The sequence below is a fragment of the Sebastes fasciatus genome, chromosome 20 (genome assembly GCF_043250625.1).
Source record: "Sebastes fasciatus isolate fSebFas1 chromosome 20, fSebFas1.pri, whole genome shotgun sequence".
In the NCBI taxonomy this organism is placed as follows: Eukaryota; Metazoa; Chordata; class Actinopteri; order Perciformes; family Sebastidae; genus Sebastes; species Sebastes fasciatus.
This window is the reverse complement of record NC_133814.1, coordinates 14,289,607-14,316,553: the sequence shown is the minus strand read 5'-3', so window position 1 is coordinate 14,316,553 and position 26,947 is coordinate 14,289,607. Positions and strand designations below refer to the sequence as shown.

At 39.3% G+C, this 26,947-nt stretch overlaps 1 protein-coding gene across 1 annotated transcript; it reads right to left on the bottom strand.

The window, feature by feature from the left end:
• Window positions 1-1,285: 1,285 nt before the first annotated feature.
• Window positions 1,286-17,325, bottom strand: LOC141759037 (alpha-tectorin-like). The gene is made up of 23 exons (XM_074620925.1): window positions 17,304-17,325; window positions 13,999-14,114; window positions 12,710-12,988; window positions 12,515-12,610; window positions 12,214-12,379; window positions 11,272-11,672; window positions 10,608-11,184; window positions 9,933-10,516; window positions 9,170-9,725; window positions 8,487-9,085; window positions 8,157-8,314; window positions 7,648-8,039; window positions 7,272-7,468; window positions 5,843-6,238; window positions 5,441-5,724; window positions 4,985-5,262; window positions 4,770-4,889; window positions 3,946-4,130; window positions 3,666-3,826; window positions 2,355-2,606; window positions 2,077-2,236; window positions 1,878-1,980; window positions 1,286-1,781 (listed from the first exon to the last, which is right to left on the bottom strand). The coding sequence occupies exons 1-23, from the start codon at window positions 17,323-17,325 to the stop codon at window positions 1,672-1,674; spliced, it is 6,192 nt and encodes a 2,063-aa protein (XP_074477026.1). The 3' UTR covers window positions 1,286-1,671.
• Window positions 17,326-26,947: the final 9,622 nt, after the last annotated feature.

The following is a 26,947-nucleotide window of genomic DNA, read 5'->3' as shown; positions in this document are numbered from 1 at the left end:
TATGATCATCTTTGTTATAGTTTTACTTTTTACAATCAGCTACTGAAGTGATCTTTTGTAAGATGTTTGATGTGGTTGTGAGTGACGGTACTAAATTATGGGAGCAAACCAAATTTGCTCTTATGGGGCAGTTAAGATTGACTTGAGTTGACCTGGATTCCCATCTACAAACAGTCCTTTATCATGCAGGAAGAAAAGGAGGAAATCAACTGGAGTAGATAAGAGAGGATTTTATAGCTTTACAGGGTTGTCAAAAGCCAAGCATTGTCTTGTTCTCAGAGACACCATTTATGTCCTGAAAGAAGATAGTCATTATGTTTTAAACATTTCACTAGTAAGCAATACTTAATATTAGCCCATAAAAAATAACAAACTGAATGGTGCAGAGATGGTTCAAAATCAGGGAACAAGGAGAATATGTTATTCAGCTAACTTTGGATTTAGGTGATTAGGATCCGCTATCAACAACAACATGCTGGTATGGAAATTCAGGGGCTAGAAGCAAAATCAAGCTCACAAAAACAGTTAAAACAGCCAGAAAGATTATAGGGAACCCCCAGACAGCTGGTGGAGCTGTATAATACACGAACCAAGAGGAAAGCATCATTAATATATCAATGATGCTTTCCTCTTGGTTCGTGTACAGGGTACCCACAAGAAAGATGTCTATTCTATTCTATGAGTAATAGATGTGCTCATTCACAACACTAAGACTAGACTATTTCTGATTTAGCCCTGCATCATCAGTTACATCTGATACTTTCATCTGATAATACCCTCCTTACTATAAATCTGGCCCCAGAGAACCTGATCCAGAAGGGAAAGAAATCCACAATAATACTTTAATTAAATACCAAAAGTAAAGGCAGAGAGAGAGAGGAGAGTGTTCACAAATTTCTTCCAAAAATGAAAATGCTTATAGTAGGAAAATCAATGTAAATCAATGAAGCAGGAGTATTTCAGTAAAAAAAAAAAAAAAAAAAAACATACACCACATTTGCAAATATGTCTCAGTTTTAAGGCTAGAGTGAAGATCCTGGCATCATACTGTACGAAACTACAAAAACCTGAGGAATCCATTGGTACCAACCATTGGTACCAACCATGTCCAACCATAATTAATTGCGATTAACTGCGGATAATCATGTGATTAATCGCGATTAAATATTTTAATAGATTGACAGCCCTAATTCTGATATGATAGAGACTTAATGATAAGAACCACCACAAAAGAAACTAAGGACTCAAGTCAATTCAAATTACTTTATTTTCAGTGATTTGTTTAGTGAACAAATGCAACATCTAAAAACATATAAAACATATATATCAAAAAATACTAACTAAGTCACGTATAAAAGCTAATGATAAAAACATGGAGTAAGAGCTGGGGGCAGTAGGTGTAACAGTGCAGTAATGCTGGCGTCTGTGTGTACGGATGAAGGTAGGAACAAAACTAGATGTGGCCCTTCTGGTTCTTAAGGGCAGGGACCTAATACACTCAAACATCCAACTTATGTATGCTGCACATTGCCGCCACCTACTGTTATAAATTAATAATTACTTATCCTTTAATCTAACCACCAAACACAAGTCACACAACACAACAATGATGAGGCCTCCCAAACAGAAATTCAATCCAAAAGCTTGAGTGATTTTAGAATATGGATTGTCTTAGATGTAGACCAGAGTTATTGCTGTCAGCAAACCGACTAGCAGGGTCACCAGTGGGGTCAGTAGTGGGGTCACCTGGCCTGCAGCACTCGTAGCTCTCACCACTCTGACTGCAAGAGAAGAACCAAAATTTACATAAAATGTATATTCATCAAGCTTGCTGTCATCAAAAGTACAAAAGGTATGAGAAGATAAGAGATCTTTACCTAATTTATCTTGTGGCGGGATTAGTGGTCCTAGTGAGATCTGTTCAAATCCATGGAGGGATATGTCCCTCCTACTTCGGTGGTGGTGACCTGGGAAGCAGTGCTGCAGGACAACAACAACATTAGAGGCTTCTGTTGATGCACCTGTTGATAATCTATCTAAACTCACTAAAAAACACACAAACACAGTAGTACTTACAGGTGTGCAGTTGTTGAGTGCCTTAAGACACAGACTGACGTGGCAGTGAAGGTAGATGGATGTAAAGTTGGAAAAGGTGAACATCCTGAAGGAGAATCGGGACACAGTGGAGACGCCATTCTGAACTACCTCTACTGTAGTATCTGCTGGATTAGGACACCTGGAAGAAAGTAGTAGATACAATGTGATCAGACGGACTATAAAGTTTTCAGACTTTGGCAATTAAGAACCAGTGATCAGCGTGCTAAGATAAGATAAAGTTGCAATAGCTCCTTTACATTTCTTTTATGAGATCCCAGCGGACGGGGTAGCTGGCAACGTTGATCGGCGTGGCCCAACAAGATTCCACAACGGTAGATATCTGCCTTCCGTCGACTCCTTCTGTACGTAACTCCACATACAACCTCTGGTCGATTTCCATGTCTATGTTTCTGTTAGTGGTCATCGGGTAGCGGAAGCCAGAGTCCTGGTAGGGGATCATCCTCACATGATACCGTCCTCGGCCTGATGGAAGTTTCTTCCTCACAATGCTACGAAAACAACAACAACACATAATGTGACTACACTTGAGAAGGAACAAGTCACTGGCAGGTATTTGGCAACAAAGTCTTGCTGGATTTCTTTTAAATTTTCTTTGTATTGTTGGTTTAAATGGTAAGTTAATTAGTGATGGTGCAAATTGCGGGTAGTGGGCAGTTACACAAAATTTCTGACAACCAAGGGCACCTATTTCCAATCTTTGTAATTACCATCATCATAGAGCACCACTGTCACAGAAGATAAGTACTCAAAAAAGGTCAGAGGTGCAGATGTAGCACTGTTAAATATACCGTAATTGAATGCGTAAATATTGAAACCCTACTATCATTACATACGCCATGACGTATCACTATGGACCAGGGGTGGAGAGAGTATTCAAATCCTTTACTCAAGTAAAAGTGCTAATACAGCAGTGTAAAATTACTCTGTTACAAGTAAAAGTCCTGCATTATACATGTTACTTAAGTAAAAGTATGTCAGTATAATCAGAAAAATGTACTTAAAGTACAATTTTGGCAAATCACAGGTCATTTCAGAGCGAGAGCATTCCTATTGGCTATTCTCTGGCTGGTGGGCGATGCTTGGTATTTTCTCAACAGCTAAACAGTACACTACAAGATGTTTCTGAAAACATTTGAGGCAAGAAATAGGCATTTCAGTTACAGAATATTGATTCATATTTGATCAGCGCTGCCGAGTTTGCGAGTGATTGACAGCTGCTGAGAGACGGCAGACTCCAGCTCGGCTCTGATTGGTTGTTTTCCTCTGTGCAATTTGGCCAATGCCATAGGAGCAACGGAGGACACAGATGCACATGATTTTTTTTCATCAGTCTCATGCACTACTGTCAGGATAACGTGATTGTTTTATAAAAACAACTTTTTTTTTTTAATCATACTTGCTCCATTTCTACCCACTGCCGCTTTAAACATAGTATTTGCGTGAATGTACTTAGTTACATTCCACCACTGCTTTAGACAGATGTTCACTATAAAAAAGGACAGACAGACTTAAGTCAATAAAATATGCAGATTAGATAGTATTGTCACCTCTCTACAGGGTTGATGCCCACATCCATTGACAGGGCCTGCCAAAGAGGGTATTCACAGCAGAAACGCAGATGAATGTTTTTCTGGCGGCTGATTAGACCTCCATGAGTGTCCACGTCGCCCTGGATCAGGTTCTCATAGGTGAAATGGGTTCCATTGCTCTTAAAATTGAAATGACAAAATGGTATAAGTTATTTGTTGTAATACGTCTTAAGGAGAGCATTTACATCTAAAATCTTCTTCAGTCTGTGTTGATTCCATTATAGTCTATGGGCTGTACCCTGAGAGTTGTCCCACACAGCTTGTCGTCATTGTTAAAGTGGAACACCAGTCGTCCGTCCTCGACAGTCCCGTTGCAGGAGTGATCTTGGAGGTGGAGGGCGCCAGGGTGGAAGCCAGCTTCAAACAGCTGGCAGCGCGACACAGACATGGTGCCTGAACTACTGTTACAACTGATGGACGAGTCTATGAGAGAGAGATAGAAATAAAAGACATGGTCTCATGATTAAAGTTGCATTCATCAATATTTTTAGATTACTAATGGATCAAATGACTGCTGTATATGTAATTTTAAAGGTGTTGCTCATAGTAATAAACCCACAATACTATAGGTTTATATTGAATCACCAGTTTAAATAATTTAAACATTTTTTTCTGAGAAATCATGTTTTGTCCGTCATTTTTGAATCGTTGATGGTTCACATTACTACAATACCCATGAGCCTTGACAGCGATTGTTGTTGCCAGTCAGGGGCGCCTGAAAGCATTCAAAATTGGCCCGGAAGCTGCAGATTGCAGAATCACTTTTTTCAACACCGTAGTCTTTAGCCTCCACTGGCCGTCAGCGGTGCATGAACAGAATTTTAAGGTTGGGATTTGATATTTTTTGCCTAAATGCACTTTGGGAGTCATAGCTAAATCCTACCTGATTTTAGCGGAAGAACTATGATAAACCGAAACCTGAGTGGATCGTATTGTTCCGTGCACTCGTGTTGTTTCACGAACAATGCCATTGTACTATGTAGCAATGTCTACTACTCATCTTACACATGTCACTTCTGCGATCTTAAAACAAAGCAGTGCTTTAAGAGGAGCTGCCCTCACCGTAGCTCATATTGTTGGGCCGATGGTGGTGCTCATCACAGAAGCAGCCGTACACACCGTCCTTCTCACCACACCACTCATGCTCTGTGCAGTCCAGCTGGTCACAGGGGTCTGACTCAGCTATGGAAATAGTGGGGAAATGATGAGACAAGGAGTGATGAAAGAGAAACAAAACAGGTAAGAGAGAAGATACCTATGGTCTAATGCAAACTTACGACAATACAAAGCAGAGCGCCAATCAGAGATGTTTAACCCCAAAACAGAGCAGGTTTTCTCATAGGCTGCGACATCAGAACACAGTATGCCATTGGCTTTAGTGTAGAGGCAGAGATCGTAGACACAGGAACTGAAGAATGGCTGAGGATCAGAGTGCGGGTGACAGGCACTGAATGGGCCGCTACTATTGGTGATGACGCTACAGAGCTGAGAGTATTCTGCCCTAAATCGACAGTTGTCCAGTCCATCACCAATCACTTCATCGGTGGATCCACATCTAGAAAAGACATTATACGTTTAATACTTGGGCTGACTTTGTTTATTTTGCCACAACATATGTTTCTGTAATAAGTGTGTTGTTATTTCTTTATGTAGTGAAAGATTGTTAACTGATGATATTTTGATGATATTTTGACGCCACTTTGTGCGTGGAATACCCTACAAGTTCAGCTCACCCTGGTTGGCTTGTGGGTGACTTCCAGCTGTTTCCAAATTGATTGTCATTTTGTGCCAATGTGCCATTGGGCAAGACTTTGTCATCTGCAGGATCACCGTTGAAGTTTCCATACATCCCGATGACTCTATTTTGACGGCGATAGTGTACTTTGACCAGTAAAGTACTACGGCCATCAAAGTGGACTACCAAATCAATGGCACCGACCACTATGTAGCCTCCCTCTCTGACCATCCGAGCTAAGGTTCCTACAGTGGTGGGAAGAGACACGGCACTTCCATTCACCTGGTAGGATGAAAGATAATAGAAAGATAAAGAAGGGTGAGGAGGCACTTGTCGTTACGTATGTTTACACCAAACCGATTTAGAAAGTTTTTCATCTTCAAAGTAATAAATGGTTTACCTTTACTATTTTGTTGGGTCCAATCCTGATATGCACACTCTCTCTTTGATTTGAGAGGTATATATCCACTGCTGACACAAACGACACGCGGTTGTTGCCACGGTGATTATTGGTGGCTACTACCTGAAACTGTGTTTCATTAGGGCTGTGGCTCACACTCTCAGTAATGATGTAAGAGCATGTGCCCTGGAAATGAGCCAGCGCCCCGTCAAAGGTGATGTAATGTGGATCCCCCAACGTAGTGCTAGTAGACATTGGATCAAAACAGCCCAGCTGGCCGTTTCTGATGGTGCACTCTTGTGTAGGGGTGCAAGATGCAACTTGACATTGCAGGTCATGGGGACCATGGCATTCACAGTACTTGGAGCAATCGTCTGTCCAGAAGTCATCGAGAGGCTGCAACAGGTGAGACAAAGACATGCATACAAAATTATTAAAAATTTAGCATGTGCTACATTAATAACACAAAACGGCTGCTGAGTGGACTGGGATAATGAAATTATCATTGTTCTGTCTGTAGCCTATCACACACTAAATTGTAGTCATGTGATTTGCTATTTATTTATTTTTTTACCGTAAAACGATATAGCTACACTGCTTGGAACCCGATTGTCATTGTTTTCTACCAAGTTGTCACTCAATCTTGTTGCTTGCAGCTTTGCTAAAATGTTTCTTGAAATTCAATAGTCAAAAATCTCCTTTTAGCAATAGACTGGAGCACAAGGTAAGAACCAGAGATGTGTGTTTTCCCTTTCCTTGTCAGATTTTTGTCTTAAATGCTATTGTCCATTTCATTTACTTTGTTAACATATGCAACACGTTCATATACATATGCCATATTGTACAGTAACACACATTGACTGTATATAACAATATTAGGTAATAAAATAGAAAAAAAAACAATGGACAAATTGTGTTAACAAGAGAAAAGCAGGACAAAATGGAGGTGTCATGGGGAGAGTAGATGTAAATAGGGTTAATTTTGTGTATTTAAGTTGTGAAAAGCACAATCTGAGGCTACAGTCAGCCAGTATTCTGACACTTATAAGTGCGGCAGCTGCTACCACAGTTGGTGGGTCAAGGTACAAAATACCAGTTTTTACACACAATACATGTCGCACAATAAAGTAGCAAATCGTTCTTCCAGGTTTGAGTAATCTGATGATAAACAGAGCCACTATTGTAGTGTTGTTTTGGTCTTCTCTTTACAGTATTGCAAAATAACTTGTTACTTGATAATTGTAGGCAAATGAGGATAGTTTCATTGTAAAGCACACTAATGTTGATGGTTGACAGAGGTGGGTAGACCCTTGATCAAAGGGAAATGGTTATATGTGCAAAAACTGAAATCATTGAGACAATCAGATTTATTATTGAGGCATAGTTATACAAATCTGGTGTTCTATTCATTTACAACTATATGACTTACATCGTAGTAGAAGCCTTCATATTGACAGCCACAGTTTCCCTCAGGGACACAACTCGTCCCACCCCTGAGTAAACCTTCATCACAGAAACATCCCTCCGAGCAAACTTGCTCACAGGTGGCATCAACGCTGCTGGCACAGGTGTGGGCACAGTCGGTACCACACAGCTCATAATGACTGTTGGCTGGACAGTCAATACCTTTATAAGTGAGGAAAGAAATGATGGATGTCAGATGGTTAAAAATGGTTGAATCTGTCAATTAACTAAGCCTGTATGCAGATGCAGTAGGTTGAAACATTTTCTTGGAAAACACTTCTTTGATTGTTTCCTAGTCTGTTTGTAAAGTAGACAAACGACACATTAACTGGTCGACTTACTGCAGTTGGTGTTCAGTCTCCAAGGGTAGATTTGAACATTAGCGGACTGACAGGCACTGGCGTATGCCTGAATGGCCGTGCATAGGAGCTCATTTCCCCCAAGACAAACATCAAACACACAGCTATTGAAATATGGCGCTGGGTCCACCTGCTCATGGCAGAAGCTGAAGGGGCCGCTGGCTGATAGAATCACCTCACATTGGGCTCTAGCAGGTCCCTCATTGGTGCATTGTGGGCAGGAGGAGCCACACCCATCACTGCAGGTGTAGTTGTCTGCCACTTTCCAAGCTGTCCCAAACTCTTGTGGAGTGGTGACCAACGTTCCAGATGGAGTGTGGAACTCGTCATTTGGATTTCCATTGAAGTTTCCACAAAGTCCACATGTCGTCCCACTGGATTGAAGACAATATGTTGATAAATTGAAGGTAAATGTGTCAAATATTCGCAAAAAAATAACTTTTCAGAATGTAAACTAAAGCATTTTAACATAGCTTATAAATGGAGGTTACCTGTAATTTGAAGGTACAGAGATTGACATATAATACGATCCATCGTACATGACACTCAGGCCAAAATCAGCATCGACATATGTGCGAAATCCACTTGCATAGATAGAGACACGAGTTCCATTCAAGAGAATAGGTAAGTTTTTAGTTACTCCATTCACCTTTAACATTGGAAAAACAAAATTGGATGAATAATCATAGATTTGTATTTGCGTTCTGGTGTTTTTAAAAATGACAGCTGTAAAATCCAGTGTAGATTAAAAATAGATGTAGATATTAGAGGAATGAGTTGAAAAAGATTTTCTTAGATAGTTCTGAATCTGTGCAACTCACCTGTACCACACCGTGGCTCCGTCTTGACATATGCACTCGATAACCACACACATTTACAAAAACATCAGATAGGATTGAAACTTGCAGCCCTCTCCATGGCTCATTCTTAGCCTCCACTGAAAATTGGTTGAGTCCATCAGTGGCATTACACGGAGTCGCCATAACATAGCGGCAGGTTCCCTGGAAGTCATAGCGCTTGCTATCAAAGGTGGTGTAGTGAGGGTCACCGGAGGCAGTGCAGGTGCCATGAGGGTTGGGATGGCAGCCAAACTCACCCTCCACCACACGGCAGGACTCTTGGGGACCACAGGAGTTGGGGATACAGTGGACTGCCCCGGTAGCGCCATTACAGGTACACAAGCTCTGACACTCATCACCGTGCCAAAACTGTTCGCCCCCTCGCCGATAGCGTCCCTGGTGATTGCATCCACAGCCTGTAGGTGGTACGCACTGATTGCCGTTGAGGATAAAACCATCATCACACTGGCACCCATCCTGACACACAGTGTCACAGGTGAAAGGGAAAGCGGAGCTGGGGCAGGTGGAAGGACAAGTACTTCCACAGACTTCATGATGGCTGTTTTGAGGGCAGTTTTGTTCTAAAGAAAAACAAAGCAATTAATTAAGCAAAATCATTGATATTATATCAAAACTACCTACACCAAACTGGGAAAAGTGCTTACCACAGTTAGTTGCATTCCTCCAGTGTCCAAGGGCAACACCCTTCTGTTGACACATTAATGCATAATCTCGTAGGACCTCACATAGCGCTGATGCTGGATCTCTAGAGGCTCTAAGGATCTCCACACATGCATCCACATGCTGCTGTGGGTTCACCATGGCCAAACACTGGGCAAACGGCCCATGCGGTGAGGCAAGAATGCCACAGTACTCACTAGAATTGTAATTTGTTGTCAGTGAGTTATGATTTACACTTTCCACGCAGTGTGCCGTGAGGGGGCCATCTCGCCAACTGTCCCCAAAGTCCTGAGAGTTGTTGACCAGGACGCCGCCGGGTCTGCGGAAGTCGTCATGTGGGTGACCATTGTAATTACCACAGAGTCCACCCAATGAACCGTTGTAGATACCAGGTGCAGTGACACGCACAAAGTGAGGCCAGACTGTCTGCACAGTTACACCAAAGGAGGTGCGAAGGATGATACTGTGAATGCTGCTGTGGTAGATTTGGAATTGATTGGATGCTGAGCTGAATGGTAGTCTGATCTGCTGACCATCAACCTAAAGGACCATTTAAACAACCAGTGTCAGATTTTATGGGTAACAAGGTTTTCAGTTTATATCAATCAATTTTTGATGTTTCCTTTTATGTGTTGATCTAAACAAGATTGCAACATGTAAGACAGAAATAATCCTATTTTTAAAACTTCTCTCTGGTGTCACCACTCATTTCTCTTCATAAGCTCTTGAAATATTTTTGTGACATACCTGAACTTCGCTGCTGTCTGTCATTTCAATGGAGATTTGTGTTCCCTCCGCCTCAAACTTCAGGAACCGAGCAAAGCCTTGTTGGCCTCTGGGCACTTTTTCTGCTGTCACCACAAAATCTGGGTAACTAGACAATCCAATTACTTTGGCAAGGGTCAATCGACACGCCCCAGGATAATGGTAAGTCAGTCCATCAAACGTATGATATGACCCTTGACCTTTTATCCAGCATGTTGCATAACTGTTAGGTCTGCATCCTCTTACTCCCTCCTCCACCCTGCAAGACTCTAATGGTCCACAGACATGGGAGCGGCAAGTCATGGAACCACTACTGCAGATACAGCGTCTCCTACAGTCCTCGTCTAGTATTACAGTTTCTCCAGATCGATAGTAGCGACCCTCAAAGCTGCAGCCACACTCAGCATGAGGTACGCAGACTCCAGCACTGAGGATGTGGCTTGAATTGCAGATGCAGCTCTCCCGGGAAGGAAGAGGGCAGTTGTTGGTAGAATTAGGATTGACACAGGTGGCTGGACATCCTGTGCCTTGGGACACAAAGTCACTGTTGGCTGGGCAGATGATTTCTAAACACAAGAAAACAACATTGATATTGACATCATGGACATTTTACCCAAAGTATTCTTTGAAATCTTGTTGATTGACGGACAGACATACCACAGAAGCCTCGTCTCCTCCAGTTTGGCAGCTGTATACCATTCTGTTGACACAGACTTGCATACACATTTAGGGCTTGGCACAGAATGGGTTGGTACCCTCCTACAACACACAGATCAAACACACAGCCTTGCACAAAGGTCTGTGGGGGAATTTGTTGATGGCAACCAGCAAAAGGTCCAAAGCTGCTCTGGAGAATACCACAATGGGTAGTATTGCTGTACAAAGCTCTCTGAGCCACAGTGCAGGCAGCACAGCTTTGCCCTGCACATCGGGGCCCACAATCAGTCTCATTGTCCCCTAATGCTTGCCAACTGTTGCCAAACACCACTTCAGAGCTCACAAGCTCGCCTTGGCGGGTTTGAAAGTCATCCTCAGGGCGATTGTTGAAGTTTCCACACAGGCCGCATGTTGCATTCTGGTAAGTGTAGGGCACACCGATCCTAACATAATGATTTGCGTCATAAGACACCTCCAAGCCAAAGGCAGTACTGATGACCACAGAAAATCCTGAGTTATAAACATGGATTGCACCGTTGTTGAGATAGAATGGAGTGGCTGCAAAGATGCCATTGACCTGAAAGCACACCAGCAAGCAAAGACACAGTTGTAAAAATATGTACAAAATAAAAAATATTACAGTAAGTGGAGACTTAGTTCTAACCTTGGCTGCAGCAGGATGTCCCTTGACAAGCTCGATGGTTTCATTATAGACGTACACTTTGACCAGTCGTGTCCAAGAGGCTCGAGTGTTGCCCCGATGCTCATTCTTGCCCTCTACTCTGTAGTAGGGCAGCCCACGACCACATTGCTCAGAAATAACATAAGTGCAGGTGCCCATGAAGTCAAACGCTTTCTTATCGAAGGTATAGTAATGTGGATCACCACTTAATGAGCAGATGCCTCTCCGCACCGTCTGGCAGGAGAACTGAAAGGCAGTAGGTCGGCAGATTTGGGAAAAGGAGCAGGGTTGGCTGACACACTGCAGGCCTGTTGAGGTGCAAGTGCACTTCTGTGCACAGGTACTGTCACTCCAGAATGAGTCACCCAGCTGCACGGGTTGATCTTTGAAGAAAATAAAAAGAAAGTTTCCTTGAAAGGCATTGACTTCAACATGCAAACACTATTAGCATTTAAAACATTTGATTTTCAAAGATTTTGGGAGCATTTTTGCCTTTGTTTTTATAGCAAACAGTAGAGTGGTAACAGGAAATGAGAGGATAGAAAGGAGGATGACATGCAAGAATGATCCCTAGCCATCTTAAACTGGGGACATTATCATGGTCAGCGTCTTGACCTTGTAGAATACATTACCATTTTACTTTTAAGAAATACTTCGGCATACCAAAGCAAATCACAAAATAATGAAATTAAAGAATTTTTTTTTAAAACTTGACTTGCAACACAGTTCATTTGTATGTCACCATATTCTAATGTAATAGCAGTTCAGTGCACAATATACTCAGCTGTGTGCAGCATATAAAACATGCTTCAACAAGCAGAGATTTATCGTCAGAATTTCCAATATCTTCATGGAGTGGTGATCATATATGTACATTACTGTAAAGAAGTACCTTTGGTGACCACCCTCTGGTTCTGGTCTTACCATTGAAAGTGCAGCCTCTTAATCCTTCGTCTAACCGGAAAGCCCAGCGACCGGTTACATTGACATTGCTGCTCAGGCGGAAAGTTGAATTACTGCCTGATGCAGTGTTAGAGAATGATCCAGGGATGGAGAAATGGTGAGGGGAGTTTTGTGTGTCATATCCAACCTGGAAATACATGTCACATAGATAAAAGTAGTTAAAGTTTTTTGTATTTGTGCATTTCCATTATTGCATTCAGATTTAAATAAGGCATGGCAACTTTTTACAATGTATATTGCATATAATTTTAATGGCTCTAACCTGTACATTGCGAGTTGTAAAGGCTATTATCCCATAATTCATCAGCACAAACGAGTACTGGCCACCAGAGATCAAGACTGCTTGGGCCGTTGTTTGCTGAAAAAAAATTTACATGTGGTTATTATAGTAAATATAGGAAGTAATAGGTAAAATACACATCATATGTGTTTCCTCATTTAGAAGAAGATGACTTACTGTTCCAGTTCTTGGATAGTAAGCCACCTGATACCATGTTGCAACAAAGACCCAGTTGGCCCTGAAGTTCAAAGCTGGGAAGTAACGATTAATGTCTTCTGTAGCTCGTCCGAGGATACTACCATTGGTGTATTGGTTGAAGATGATCTGACCATTTTCTCTGTTGTCTAAATCTGTCCAGAATGGAGCAATGAGGTCTCTGGATCCACGCACTGGAATCCTTTGAGCTGTGAAACTTCTCCAAGGACTGTTAAAGGTCAGGTGTCCATTGTGGTTCACCTGGAAACCAAAAAGTAAACCACTTCTTACTGACAAAGAATTAGTACGTATGGTAACACGTTATAATAAACTTAGAAATCACTTATAAATGGTAAATTGATCGTTAATTAAACTTTGTAATAGTTATTTTACTGTTAACAAACAATGAAATGATAATTAATAATGTTTACCAATTATTAGTTATGCTATAATTTATGTTATTTTATCATTAGTTTGTGTAATATGAAATAATTCATTTATAAATTATATATTGTATCATAGCTGATAGGAGACGATAACAATTATATTTGGATTGCATTATTAAAGTATTTATTAACAGTTTATAGTTGTATACATTATAACATTTGATATACTATATTAAGTATTTGTTAATGATTACCAAATTATTTCTAAACTTTTAAGAAATCGTTTGTAAAACATCCATAAACATTACATAGATAGTTAATACTTTTAATACTATCTATTTAGATAATGGTTTTAGATGCTTTACAAAGCATTTAGTAACCATTTAACAAGATATTAGAATTAGTTGCAACTTTATAAAAGCCATCCAAATCATGTTTATAGATGGTTTACAAATCAATTATAAACCATTAAAAAAGTGTTACAAATATCTGATTTATCTATCTATGTAATGTTTGTAGATGTTTATAAACAATTTCTGAAATGTTCACAAATCATTTCGTAATCATTAACAAATACTTAATATATTATATAAAAGTTTATAAAAAAAACTTTTAAACTAATGTTAATTATAGCATTTCTAATAATTAGTAAACATTATTAATTATCATTTCATGGTTCGTTAACAGTAAAGTAACTATTAACTAAATTTTAATTAACTATCAATTTACCATTTATAAATGATAGTTATTATAAAGTGTTACTGTTTAGGTAGAAGTTAAATAAAGTATTATTAATTTCATAAAATATTTCAGAATGTGCTTCTCTTATTTATTAATTAATAATAATTTATGGATTTAGTAAATGCTAATAATATTGTTACATACATAAATCTGATTATGCGTCCGTCCGAAATACACAAAAGGTCGTTGCAGGGGAATTCGAGGAGAACTTCCATCATCTGAGGCAGAGCTTCTGGTTCCCTCAATGGGGTAGAGGGGTACTAGAAAGAACAAAAGACACCACATTTTAAAAAAAATATAAAATGCTCATATTGGTGTTATTGGCAAATGCCATATTGGCAAAGGTTAAACTGTGTTTTTTTTGTTTTTTTAATTTTAACTATTTTTCAGCCTGGTATTATGTAACTTGTTAAGTATAACAAAGCAAAGCAAACCATTGCCTCTGGTATCAAAGTGCGGTACCTCCCCAACCTCCAGTCCACACCCTTTGCTTTTACTGTGCTATATGAACGCACTGTAACACTAAACACTCACATGGGATGTAAATTGTGTACTATTATAACAGTATAGTAATAAATTCATGTACAATACTTTATACTGTGTGCTGTCATTTTATAGTCACTATATATTTCAAAACCTTAAAAGGGACAAATAACTTGAAATTTCACTTGACATAAGCTGAAGCTAACACCTTCTGTTCAAAGCTACTTATTCCTGCTAACAATCAATCATACAGAAGTGGTATAAACTGTAATCCAGGGGAAATAGGTATAATCTTGAAGTAAAAACTGCTTTGAGCTAGTGATTGTATGACTGATCTGTTAAGAGTATGAACAAATGACTAAAAGATTATTTCAATTTCAACTTACTTATCGTGGTAATCACGGTAGTCGTCGTAGCTATGAAAACAAACACATAAATATAATTGGATGAAAATCAGAGTCTGCTAACATCAATTAACATATGTCAGTTAATACATTTACATAAATTCATCTACAGAAGTAAAAGTTAATATAATTTAATTTAATTCAATTTTCAGCCTGGTATTATGTAACTTGTTAAGTATAACAAAGCAAAGCAAACCATTGCCTCTGGTGTCAAAGTGTGGTACCTCCCCAACCTTCAGTCCACACCCTTTGCTTTTACTGTGCTATATAAATGCACTGTAACACTAAACACTTGCATGGGATGTAAATTGTGTACTATTATAACAGTATAGTAAGAAATTCACGTAAAATATTTTATACTCTGTGCTGTCATTTTATAGTCACTATATATTTCAAAACCTTAAAAGGGACAAATAACTTGAAATTTAGCTTGACATGAGCTTCAGCTAACATTTTCTGTTCAAAGCTACTTATTCCTGCTAACAAACAAACAATCATACAGCAGTGGTATTAGCTGTAATCCAGGGAAAATATGTATAATCTTGAAGTAAAAACTGTTTTGAGCTACTGATTGTATGACTGATCTGTTAAAAGTATGAACAAATGACTAAAAGATTATTCAAATTTCAACTTACTTGGAATCGAAGGACCCGCCAAACCTATGAAAACAAACAAATAAATATAATTGGATAAAAATCAGAGTCTGCTAACATCAATTAACATATGTCAGTTAGTACATTTACATAAATTCATCTACAGAAGTAAAAGTTAATATAACTGAATTTCATTAAATTATCAGCCTTGTATAATGTAACTTGTTAAGTATAACAAAGCAAAGCAAACCATTGCCTCTGGTGTCAAAGTGCGGTATCTCCCCAACCTTCAGTTCACAGCCTTTGCTTTTGCTGTACTATATGAACGCACTGTAACACTAAACACTCTCATTGGATGTAAATTGTGTACTATTATAACAGTACAGTAATAAATTCATGTATAGTACTTTATACTGTGTGCTGTCATTTTATAGTCACTATATATTTCAAAACCTTAAAAGGGACAAATAACTTGAAATTTAGCTTGACATGAGCTGCAGCTAACACGTTCTGTTCAAAGCTACTTATTCCTGCTAACAAACAAACAATCATACAGCAGTGGTATTAGCTGTAATCCAGGGGAAATACGTATAATCTTGAAGTATAAAACTGCTTTGAGCTACTGATTGTAAGACTGACCTGTTGAGATATGAACAAATGACTAAAAGATTATTTAAATTCCAACTCACTTGTAGTCTGAGGAGTCGTGGTAGCTATGAAAACAAACAAATAAATATAATTGGATAAAAATCAGAGTCTGCTAACATCAATTAACAAATGTCAGTCAGTGAATTTACATAAATGCATCTACAGAAGTAGAAATTAATATAAATTGAATTTAATTCAATTTTCAGCCTGGTATTATGTAACTTATTAAGTATAACAAAGCAAAGCAAACCATTGCCTCTGGTATCAAAGTGCGGTACCTCCCCAACCTCCAGTTCACACCCTTTGCTTTTGCTGTGCTATATGAACGCACTGTAACACTAAACACTCGCATGGGATGTAAATTGTGTACTACTATAACAGTATAGTAATAAATTCATGTATAATACTTTATACTGTCATTTTATAGTCACTATGTATTTCAAAACCTTAAAAAGGACAAATAACTTGAAATTTAGCTTGACATGAGCTGCAGCTAACACGTTCTGTTCAAAGCTACTTATTCCTGCTAACAATCAAACAATCATACAGCAGTGGTATCAGCTGTAATCTAGAGGAAATTAGGTATGATCTTGAAGTAAAAACTGCTTTGAGCTACTGATTGTATGACTGATCTGTTAAGAGTATGAACAAATGACTAAAAGATTATTTAAATTTCAACTTACTTGTAGTTTGAGTAGTCGTCGGAACTATGAAAACAAACACATAAATATAATTGGATGAAAATCAGATTCTGCTAACATCAATTAACAAATGTCATTAAATTTACATAAATGCATCTACAGAAGTAAAAGTTAATATAATTTAATTTAATTCAATCTTCAGCCTGGTATCATGTAACTTGATAGGTATAACAAAGCAAAGCAAACCATTGCCTCTGGTGTCAAAGTGTGGTACCTCCCCAACCTTCAGTCCACACCCTTTGCTTTTGCTGTGCTATATGAACGCACTGTAACACTAACACTTGCATGGGATGTAAATTGTGTACTATTATAAAAGTATAGTAATAAATTCATGTATTATACTTTATACTGTGAGCTATGATTTTATAGTCTCTATACACTTCAAAACCTTAAAAGGGAAAAATAACTTGAAATTTAGCTTGACATAAGCTGCAGCTAACACGTTCTGTTCAAAGCTACTTATTCCTGCTAACAAACAATCATACAGCAGTGGTATTAGCTGTAATCCAGGGGAAATACATATAACCTTGAAGTTAAAACTGCTTTGAGCTACTGATTGTATGACTGATCTGTTAAAAGTATGAACAAATGACTAAAAGATTATTTAAACTTCAACTTACTTGCAGTCTGAGGAGATACCATACCTATGAAAACAAACACATAAATATAAAATATTATAAAAAATATAATTGGATAAAAATCAGAGTCTGCTAACATCAATAAACAAATGTCAGTTAGTGAATTTACATACATTTAGATACGGAAGTATAAGTTAATTTAATTGAATATTTAATTCAATTTAATTCAATTTTCAGCCTGGTATTATGTAACTTGTATTATGTTATGTGTTTAGTATAGTAAAACAAAGCAAATTACTTAAAGATTTTCTGTACTGTACTTCAACTTAATTTGATTTAATTAGATACTTACTTATCATCCCCAAAAGCAGCACAGGCAACATTATTTGACTCGCCATTCTCCAAAGCCAAATATTCAAACCTGCCGACCAAATAGAATTAATTAAATTTCAAAGGAATAAAAAAAAAAAAAAGACTGCAGAGACTCCATACCCCACCAAGGATGCATAGTCCTGTAAATCTGTTTTTATGGTTTTAATAGCAAAAAGAGATGTTTAGAGATTTAAATTTGTATTGATCTAGATATACAAATGTCCATTATACACATTATACATCTGCAACGTTTTTGTATTCATGTATTGTATTACACAAATTTTAAAAGAGCAAAAAAAATCTGGAGCTACACCTAAAGGAAATCACTTGTTTGGATCAGCCTATTTTTCTATGATTTGTCAAGTATGTTATCATATAACATATGATTTACATCCTGCTAATTGCTAAACAAGACGGAAAACATCACCTATGTGTCTGAGGAAATAATGCTAATAAAAATAGAATATTGACAGTGTCAAATGAAGATGTCTGTGAAAATGAAACATTGCTTTCTTAAAGTAAATGCATTTTGTCAGTGCAGTGTGGAAATTGTTTGTTTAACTCCAATATAGTTAAAATTCTCAATTAAGTTCTTACTGTAATTCAGTTGGAAAAAAATTACCTGTTTATATGCTTCTTTGGTTGTTGAGTTGCCCATTGGAGACTGCAGCACTGCAACAAGGCTTTATACTGTAAAAAGCTGGCACAGTCCCAATAAATCTGTTGTTCAACCAGTTACAGGAGTATCGGATGGAAACAATCTTATTGCTTCCTTATAACAAGCGAACCAAACATTCCATTTTGCATCAAGAACAACGCAGATTATCACAATGTGATGTCATATTTTACCAAAAGCTTTAGTACTTTGAGTAAGGAAGCTATTTGAAGCCCCCCTCTAGTGTATTTTGGCATTTCTATATTTCATATTTATTTGAGTCATTTCCTGACTAAGTTGATTAGCCAAAATGTTTGCCAAATTTGTTTCAGGTCCGAACGACGGGGAGCGCACAACTTTCAGCCCAAAAGAAAACAAGAGAAAAGTCCCGTTAGAGAATAAACTAATCACGGTGCAGCCCGGTGAGGTTTCGGTGCTGGGAGCTGGGGCAAGAGCGGCCGGTGCTGGTGGACGGTGCACCTCCAAAACGTCCCAAAACTGCCGCCTTGCCAGGAGGAGACGGTGAAGAAGAGGGCAAGTGAGAGAAGGTTGGTGTGTTGTGCTAAATCTTGTCTCATTTGTGGTCTGAGAAACAGTAAATTCATCTAAATGGGTTGAAAGACGATTTAATCTGGTTGCCATGGTAATGTATTACATCTGACTATTAACCACTATCCCATTCTCTGTTTGAGAAAGAACGTTAACCAAAAAACAGGAAGTAAAACTGGCTGGAGGGGGGCTTTAAGTGTCATTGGTCACCATTGTAAAAAAGCATGAACTAACTTCTACTGCCATAGAAATGGGACTAAATCAAGAGAGGAACAATTCCTAATCCCTAGCGGAAACAAGATTCCACACTGAAGCAGTCGATGACTTACAGCCTCTACCGGCCAGTTAAAAGCAGTGAGAAATCAGCAGTCAATGATAGTATAAATGAATAAAAAAAAATAAAAAAATAATGTTTTTCAAAAAGTGTGAATCACCGCAAACTTGAGCATAGAGTCATAAATGAGCACAAAAGATATTACACCTGTGAGCCCAGTAGTATGCGAGATTAGCTGTGGACAGACAGATGCACATACACACTTACACACGGCCGAACACATAATCTCCTCAGGCTCCTCCTTGTGTCAGGCCCAGATGAGGCAGTACTTTATGGTCATCTTAAAAATTTGGAATCTCTGCAGGATCTGGAGGGCTTGTCGAGCCATTTGGAGGGTTTCAAGCGCAGCCAGCTAGTAGACTTGATTAAGCGACATCCATGTTGGTTTGGTGATACGCCTATTCGCACACATTTATTGTAGCACGATGTAGATGTTGGAGATTGTAAACAACCCATTAAGCAGAGGTTTTATCATGTTCATCCAGAGAAAATTAAGTATTTGGATGTATATGCTTGGTAATGGTATTGCAGAGTCATCCTCTTCTTGCTGGGCGTCAGCTTGCTTGCTTGCGCCCAATCCGATAACACTCCCAGGTTTTGTTCAGACTTCTGTAAGGTCAACAATGTCACAAAATCCGACTCATTTCCACTTCCACATAGGGAAGACTGTATTGACCGAGTGGGGTCAGAAAGTTTGATCTAATGAAGGGCTACTGGCAGGTCCCCTTGTCTCAGAGAGCACGGGAGAGGTTAGGGGGTTTTCTTTATTGTATGCAGTATATACTATATATACTATATCTATTTATATAGACATAGGTACAGCTGTAGATATACAGGATAAAGATGTATAGCTATATGTTTATATGTATATAGATGTATAGATTTATCCATATGTATAGATATTGAGGTAGTTTGGGTGCCAGGACCCTGACTCACATGGTGTGTGTGTGTGTGTGTGTGTGTATGTGTGTGTGTGCATGTGTGTGTGTGTGTGTGTGTGTGTGTGTGTGTGTGTGTGTGTGTGTGTGTGCGTGCGTGCGTGTGCAATGTTGCATTCTTTTGTTTTACACTGACAAACCTCATTGTAATTTTCATTTGTAACTTACTTTGATAAATCAATTTGTTACTGCTAAGATTGATGTGCATTTCCCTCCTTTGTTACAGTCGTAACAGTGCTCCCAACATTGACAAATTAATTTAAAAATCAAAATTTTCAGATACAATGACCCTATTAAAAGGGACTCTATGTAAGAATCAGAAATTGCTTGTTAACTGCGACACCTGTGGACACAAGTCAGCTAAAACCACAATATCACTCTATATTTCGCCTGCTTGGCAGTAATGTTAGCTGACCAGACGAATTGATGCTGATACTGTGCCCTTCTTCAGCCTCCTGACCGTGGTCAGAAGGAACTGGGGAGACACCGCAGCCCTGGTCGGAGACGATAACGTTACTCTTCTGCAGTGTGTAGTGTGTGCGCATGCACGTGGGAGGTGGAGGAAGTGGGAATGAGCGCGGTGAGTGAAGGCAGGCAGGCAGAAGAGCAGAGTACAGCGTCGACTCCGACCCTGGAGACCAAAGCTATGGTCTCCCCTGTGTGTCTTCTGACCACGGTCGGGGAGTTGGAGCAGGAAGAGTTGACACTGTTTTGCAAGACGGGCATCACTGGATATTATTTTTTTCGGTTTTGGTGATTCTGTGTAGTTTGTGTTGGAACAACGTAGTCACACGTGAGCGCGCATAGGAAACACCGACCCGCAATGATTTATAAGAGTGTAAGAAGTTACAAACAGTCCCTTTAATCTGGATAAAATTATCAGAAAATCAACAGTTTTCATGGGGTGTATTTATTCAGTAGTTAACATTTTCAGTCAAATGCAGCGATTTTTCTCTAACCTTAACTATAAAGTTTTAAGTATCTAAACCTAACCATACATCAACTATGCGGGAACTTTGGACATTTTAAGTGTTTTGGAAGTTGCTGACTGAGTTATAGGTGTGAACACTTTCTGTTCCGAGGCCTTGTTGTTTTGTTTCGGTTTTGTTTCAATTGAAAAGTGAAGAATTGTTCGCCTATATGGTTGATTTTAGAATATGCACATCAAAAGTACAGTGACAAAGTAAAAACTGGCAAAGAAGAGGAACTGTTTGTATCTTCTTTTAAGTTATTTTTAAAAAGGTATCAAATGATCAAGCAAAGTTATTACTAGAATTAATCAGGTGATTTATCCACCATATATTATATGAAAAGTTATTTAGTCAATTTAGTTAACTTCCATGACTAGGCAAAGTAAAACAAGCTTATTTATATAGCACGGTTAATAAAGTGAGTCCATTTAAAATGTGAATTACATGCAGTGCATCTCTTAACAATGATACATTTAAAGACTTAAATACAAATTTATATGATATATTGTAAGAAAAGTTGAAATAATTAAAATGTTCTTCATAGAATAATGTAATTTAAAAGAGACAGCACATTTAAAAGAAATGTGTATACATATAGTATATGCCGCTAAAATATTTACAGTATCAATTCTTTTGCACTCTAGTTTTTTGATTTGGGAGAGAGTTGTTCATGTTTACTAATATTTTTTGGACTGTCTTAGACCATAAGAATAACATGTACTGTATGAATACTGAAATGGGCGTAGTTTAATTACAGCCGTACCCAAACAAAGATAATTGTCAATTATTACTAGGCGTGTATCAGTACATGAGTACCAAAAGTACAGAAGGAAAGTGGCTTACTGGAAAGTCATTGTCTTGCAAAGAACCATATGACGTAAAATGATGAGATACATAAATGCCAGGCTTGAACAACGTGACAGTGGTTTGAAATGGTGTGCCAGATGAAGGAGTGGTGCGGTATAATGAAAATATGCAAGACTCTCTCTCTTGTTGTCTTTGTTTATTCTATGTGGGAGGTTATTGACTGCAAACAGATAAAATTAGCATATTAAATTGAAATAAACAACAACAAGGCAAAAGTGAGCATGGCTCAAATACCCCCGCTCACTGCTTGATCCCTACTAAAGTAGGGCCAAAGGTTTGGCCCTTTTAGAACTAATGGAATTAGTCTATTGAGCACAATCTAGCTTGTTATTATCAAAAATTGTGAGCACCCTGGACTTCTAACCCCCAAAAGGCACAACTATACCACACTGTGAACCATCATACCAAATTTGAAGTTCCTAAGTTAAATAGTTTCCGAGTTCTGCTCCGGAAACGAAAATGTGACAAACGAACAGAAGGACGGACGGAAAGATGGAAGGACAGACACGCGGAGCACTATATACCCCCGACTACATTGTCGCGGGGGTATAATAATGATTTGATGATGATAAAGACATCATGTCATCGTGGCTTAGTCTTGCTTTTAGGACACAGGATTTGTTCTTTATCTTATGTTGCATAATTTATTGAAAAAGTTAATCTCAACAATACGTACAGAGAGTGAGATTAGTGGTGAAACAACAGTCTACCTCATGATAAGTAAAGAAAGGTTGATGATAGAATGGATGGCGCTTCCTATCCTTTATATCCCCTGACCAATAGGCTATCCTAACCTGAACCATTCGTCCCTCTGGACAATCCGTTCTAGCATTTACCGTAAACGAATGCCACAGTAAATGATGGAATAACCAATAAGGAAGCATAGAGAGTTTTTGCTGAAACATGAGATGTGGGCTGTGCGCCCAGATTCAAGGCAGGGTGGGGTTTTTTTACATTTAATGACTGTACTGTAGAGGCAGGTAAAACCAGTGTGGGTAGTTGATCCAGAATTTTCCTGTAAAAATTTTCAGCAGGAAATTCTTTTTAATGAAATCCTCGCTTGCAACAGTGAACCCATCCATTAGAGATTCTGATATGCACAAATCAACAGAAGGTGTGCGTTTCAGCTCTGTCTTATGGGTGAAAACGCAACTTAATGCGTTTATTTAGGCTTCAAGTCTACTGAGCAAACGGTTTAAGCTGTTAATCTGTCACTGGCAGGGAGCCTTGAAACCGGCCTGGTTGCCAGCCTTGTGAGACAGGATAAAAGCTGTTAATATGTCACTTTATTAAGTTTTAATATGTTTTCACGCGAGAAAGTAACCGTTTAGATTCCAAATATGTGGTCAGTTTATCCAAATAACGTCTGTTTGGAAATTTGCTGTGACGTTTTCAGATGTGATGGAGCTGCTGGCGGGGTGCCTTGAGACCGGCCCGGCTGTCGCTTGAGAATACTTCGGTGTGAACAGTGCACTCAGCTGTGTGATCACTTGTGGCGAGTAGTGAGTGAGGAGTCAGCAATCAATCAATGGCAGTATCAAACAGGAAATAAAAGTTGTTTTGAGAAAGTGTGAGCCACAGTGACCACGCGACGTCCTTGAACATGCAGCCATAAATGAGCACTCAAATTATTATGCAGTTTGGTTCAGCACTAGATATGCACACCCATGCACTCACTCACACACGCACAAACTCACACACACGGCCGATCTCATTATCTCCTGGCGGAGATGATAATTAAGCCATTGTGTGTTTGCATACTTGAGCTTCCTGAGGTTTTTGTCTTGTGACACAGAGTCATATGGTTCTGCTTTTCGTTTTTTTTCTCGGACACTGTTACAGGTGCAATGTGTAAGATCTGGCCAGGAGACGTACCTCCAGTTAGCAGGTAGCTTGTATTCAGCCAACACAAACCCCAGCACCTGGGTCTGATCCCAGGTGACTCCTGCCCGATCATCAAACTTTCTGTTGCTGCCGTTACACAGGTTGGACCCAGCGCTCAACCAGCCCGCTGTGACTCATGGCGCTGGGCTTTGTGCTGGCTGAATTTGAGTTGCTGCGGCCGCTGACTGGGCGTCCATCTCCTAGAGCTGTCGAATGTCGACCACTCGACTACTCAGAACACGGTAAGGACAAGACGAAGGTGTGGATCATTTTCTTGTATCTGCCACCACGGATTAAGTCCAATAAAACTATCAAAGCGTACACAGACCATACAGCCTGTGGTTAGTGGCACAAACACACAGATGGCTAACATTGTATGGACCCAGTAGTAGAGGTGAAATGCTGACCCCTATTTGTTTGGAGCAGGTGGCTACATTTTATACATCGCACCTTTAATGTGATAGCACAATTATGAGTCAAATGGATTTGATTTGTATACCGCCACATGTGATGAGATTTTTCCTCTGTGTGCTGTCACTGTGTAGAAATGTTAATGTATGTGGGTGTTTATGTTCCTGTGTGCAGATATGTTGGTTGAAACTACTACTAGTGTGTTGAACCTACTGTGACACCGAATGAACAACAGCCATGTATTTCTATTTCTCAGCAGCTAGAATATGCACAAATGCTGCTTCTTGGTCCCTTAGTGGTTGATATTACCTCAATAGATAATAAAGAACAACCAAAATATAAACCATAATCTATCTATATAACATCTATAGGAATACAGACGTTATGAAGAGATAAAAAGACATGTTCATACCCTGTATTTACCCGGCACAGCGACCAGAGGTCCAAGTGTGAGCCTTACAGTGTCTCTCTGATCTCTGTGGTGAACGGGGTTGCAATGTTGCAGAAGTACAGACAAAATTACAGGATTTCATTAATGCATTGAGTCGGACTGGCTTACAGATATTGATTACTTAAGGGCTCTGCAGCACAAAACAAGGCACAAAGCAGCTCAGCAATCATACTGCTTTTGGAGCACTGACAGTTTCACCAGAAATCGAGCGTAGTGTTAGTTCAGGCAGGCCATGAAGTCAAGCGCTGCTCATGTGACAGCTGTCGGCTGATGGCGGCCGATCTTAGGCCGGCCAATCAGCTGACGCATCATCTGACAGATCAGCTGATTCCCTTCTAGGCTTTCATTGGCAAATTTCATACAGGGCGCCTTATTTAAGCTCCTTCAACCTGGCCACCTGTGCTGCTTCTTCTACAAAGCCGCTCGCAACCCACCTCCACCCCAACACCTCCTTTAATAATGTGTGTAACTAAACCAGTATCATTCTGTGTTATTGATGCGGGCTCTGTTCTGCACCCGGGGGGGTCTTTGCTGCTGCTCTCCCTGCCTTTGGCTTTCCATGTGTGCGCATGGAAGGGCAAGGAGGAGTGCTCTCCTTGTCTCACGCTACCACATGGGCTCGTGGATCCACGTATGCGCGTGGATGGGCAGGGAGATCCCAGAGCAGAGCCGTACCGCCAAAATATAAATGTATATATTACTGCATGAAAATAAAGTTCTTTGACTAAAGTGGTCCTGACTGAACTACTGAATAGGTGTCCATTATCAGGAATTATATCATGGTCTGGGTGAATACTCGATTCTGATTGGCTGCAGGGTGTCCATTAATTCGTGATAATGGACACCTAAGTAGTTCCATTGAAACTGATGATTCACTGTTATAAATGAATGCACTGGCTATAAAAAAAATGGAATGTCTTATTTACAACACTGAGTATAACGTCAGTCCTTCAGTTCCTGTTCCTCTGAATACCACAGGGTGGCGAGTGTAAAACACAAGCTGCAAGAAGTAAGTTTACACTGCCCTTCTGAACTGATACAATCACATAAGCGATCATCTCGCATTCCATTCGCTGTTAACGCGCTACTTCAGGCTGCAGCCGACAGTACTCTCATTTCTTTGTGAAACTTTTGATATTGATTTTGTTGTTGTAGCTAAGATCCGTCCTATTTACTGGAGCAGTGAACAATGTTTCCATTACATAAGAACCTTAAGGGATGGTTATGATTTTTCCAGGTATTAGCAAACCCTCAGGTGTTACCAGGGAAACAGAGTGAGTGGATTGTGAAAAACTTTACATTTTGGTTGCAAAACGCATTAAAATATAAATTAATGGACTTAATTATTTTTTTCTTTGGCAAGTGATCATGGTATAAGCAGGATAATGCCCTTCGAGGTGACCATAATCAGGACTTAAGCGCCACAAATTTGACTTTTTACGATCAGCTACTGAAGTAGTCTTTTGTAAAGGGTTTGATGTGGTTGTGAGTGACGGTACTAAATTATGGAAGCAAACCAAATTTGCTCTTATGGGGCAGTTAAGATTGACTTGAGTTGACCTGGATTCCCATCTACAAACAGTTCTTTATCATGCAGGAAGAAAAGGAGGAAATCAACTGGAGTAGATAAAAGAAAGCTTTACAGGGTTGTCAAAAGCCAAGCATTGTCTTGTTCTCAGAGACACTGTTTATGTCCTGAAAGAAGATAGTCATTATGTTTTAAACATTTCACTAGTAAGCAATACTCAATATTAGCCCATAAAAAATAACAAACTGAATGGTGCAGAGATGGTTCAAAATCAGGGAACAAGGAGAATATGTTATTCAGCTAACTTTGGATATAGGATGATTAGGATCCGCTATCAACAACAACATACTGGTATGGAAATTCAGGGGCTAGAAACAAAAGCAAGCTCACAAAACTAGTCAAAACAGCCAGAAAGATTATAGGGAACCCCCAGAGACAGCTGGTGGAGCTGTATAATACACGAACTAAGAGGAAAGCATCATTAATAGTTCAGGACCCTGTACATCCTCTGTTTATGAATTTGAAAAACTCCCCTCGGGACGACGATACAGGGTACCCACAACAAAGATGTCTATTTTATATATTAATAGATGAGTAATAGATGTGCAATTCACAGCACTAAGACTAGACTATTTCTGATTTAGCCCTGCATCATCAGTGACATCTGATACTTTCATCTGATAATACCCTCCTTACTATAAATCTGGCCCCAGAGAACCTGATCCA

Bases quoted from the DNA above. Each gene is read 5' to 3' on its own strand.
- LOC141759037 (XM_074620925.1), bottom strand. From the start codon at position 17,325: ATGGTATCTCCTCAGACTGCAA. The intron at 12,611-12,709 runs GTAAGTCATCTT...ATTTTTTTTCAG, and splicing joins ACTATCCAAGAACTGGAACA to CAAACAACGGCCCAAGCAGT. The intron at 7,469-7,647 runs GTAAGTCGACCA...TCACTTATAAAG, and splicing joins GAGACTGAACACCAACTGCA to GTATTGACTGTCCAGCCAAC.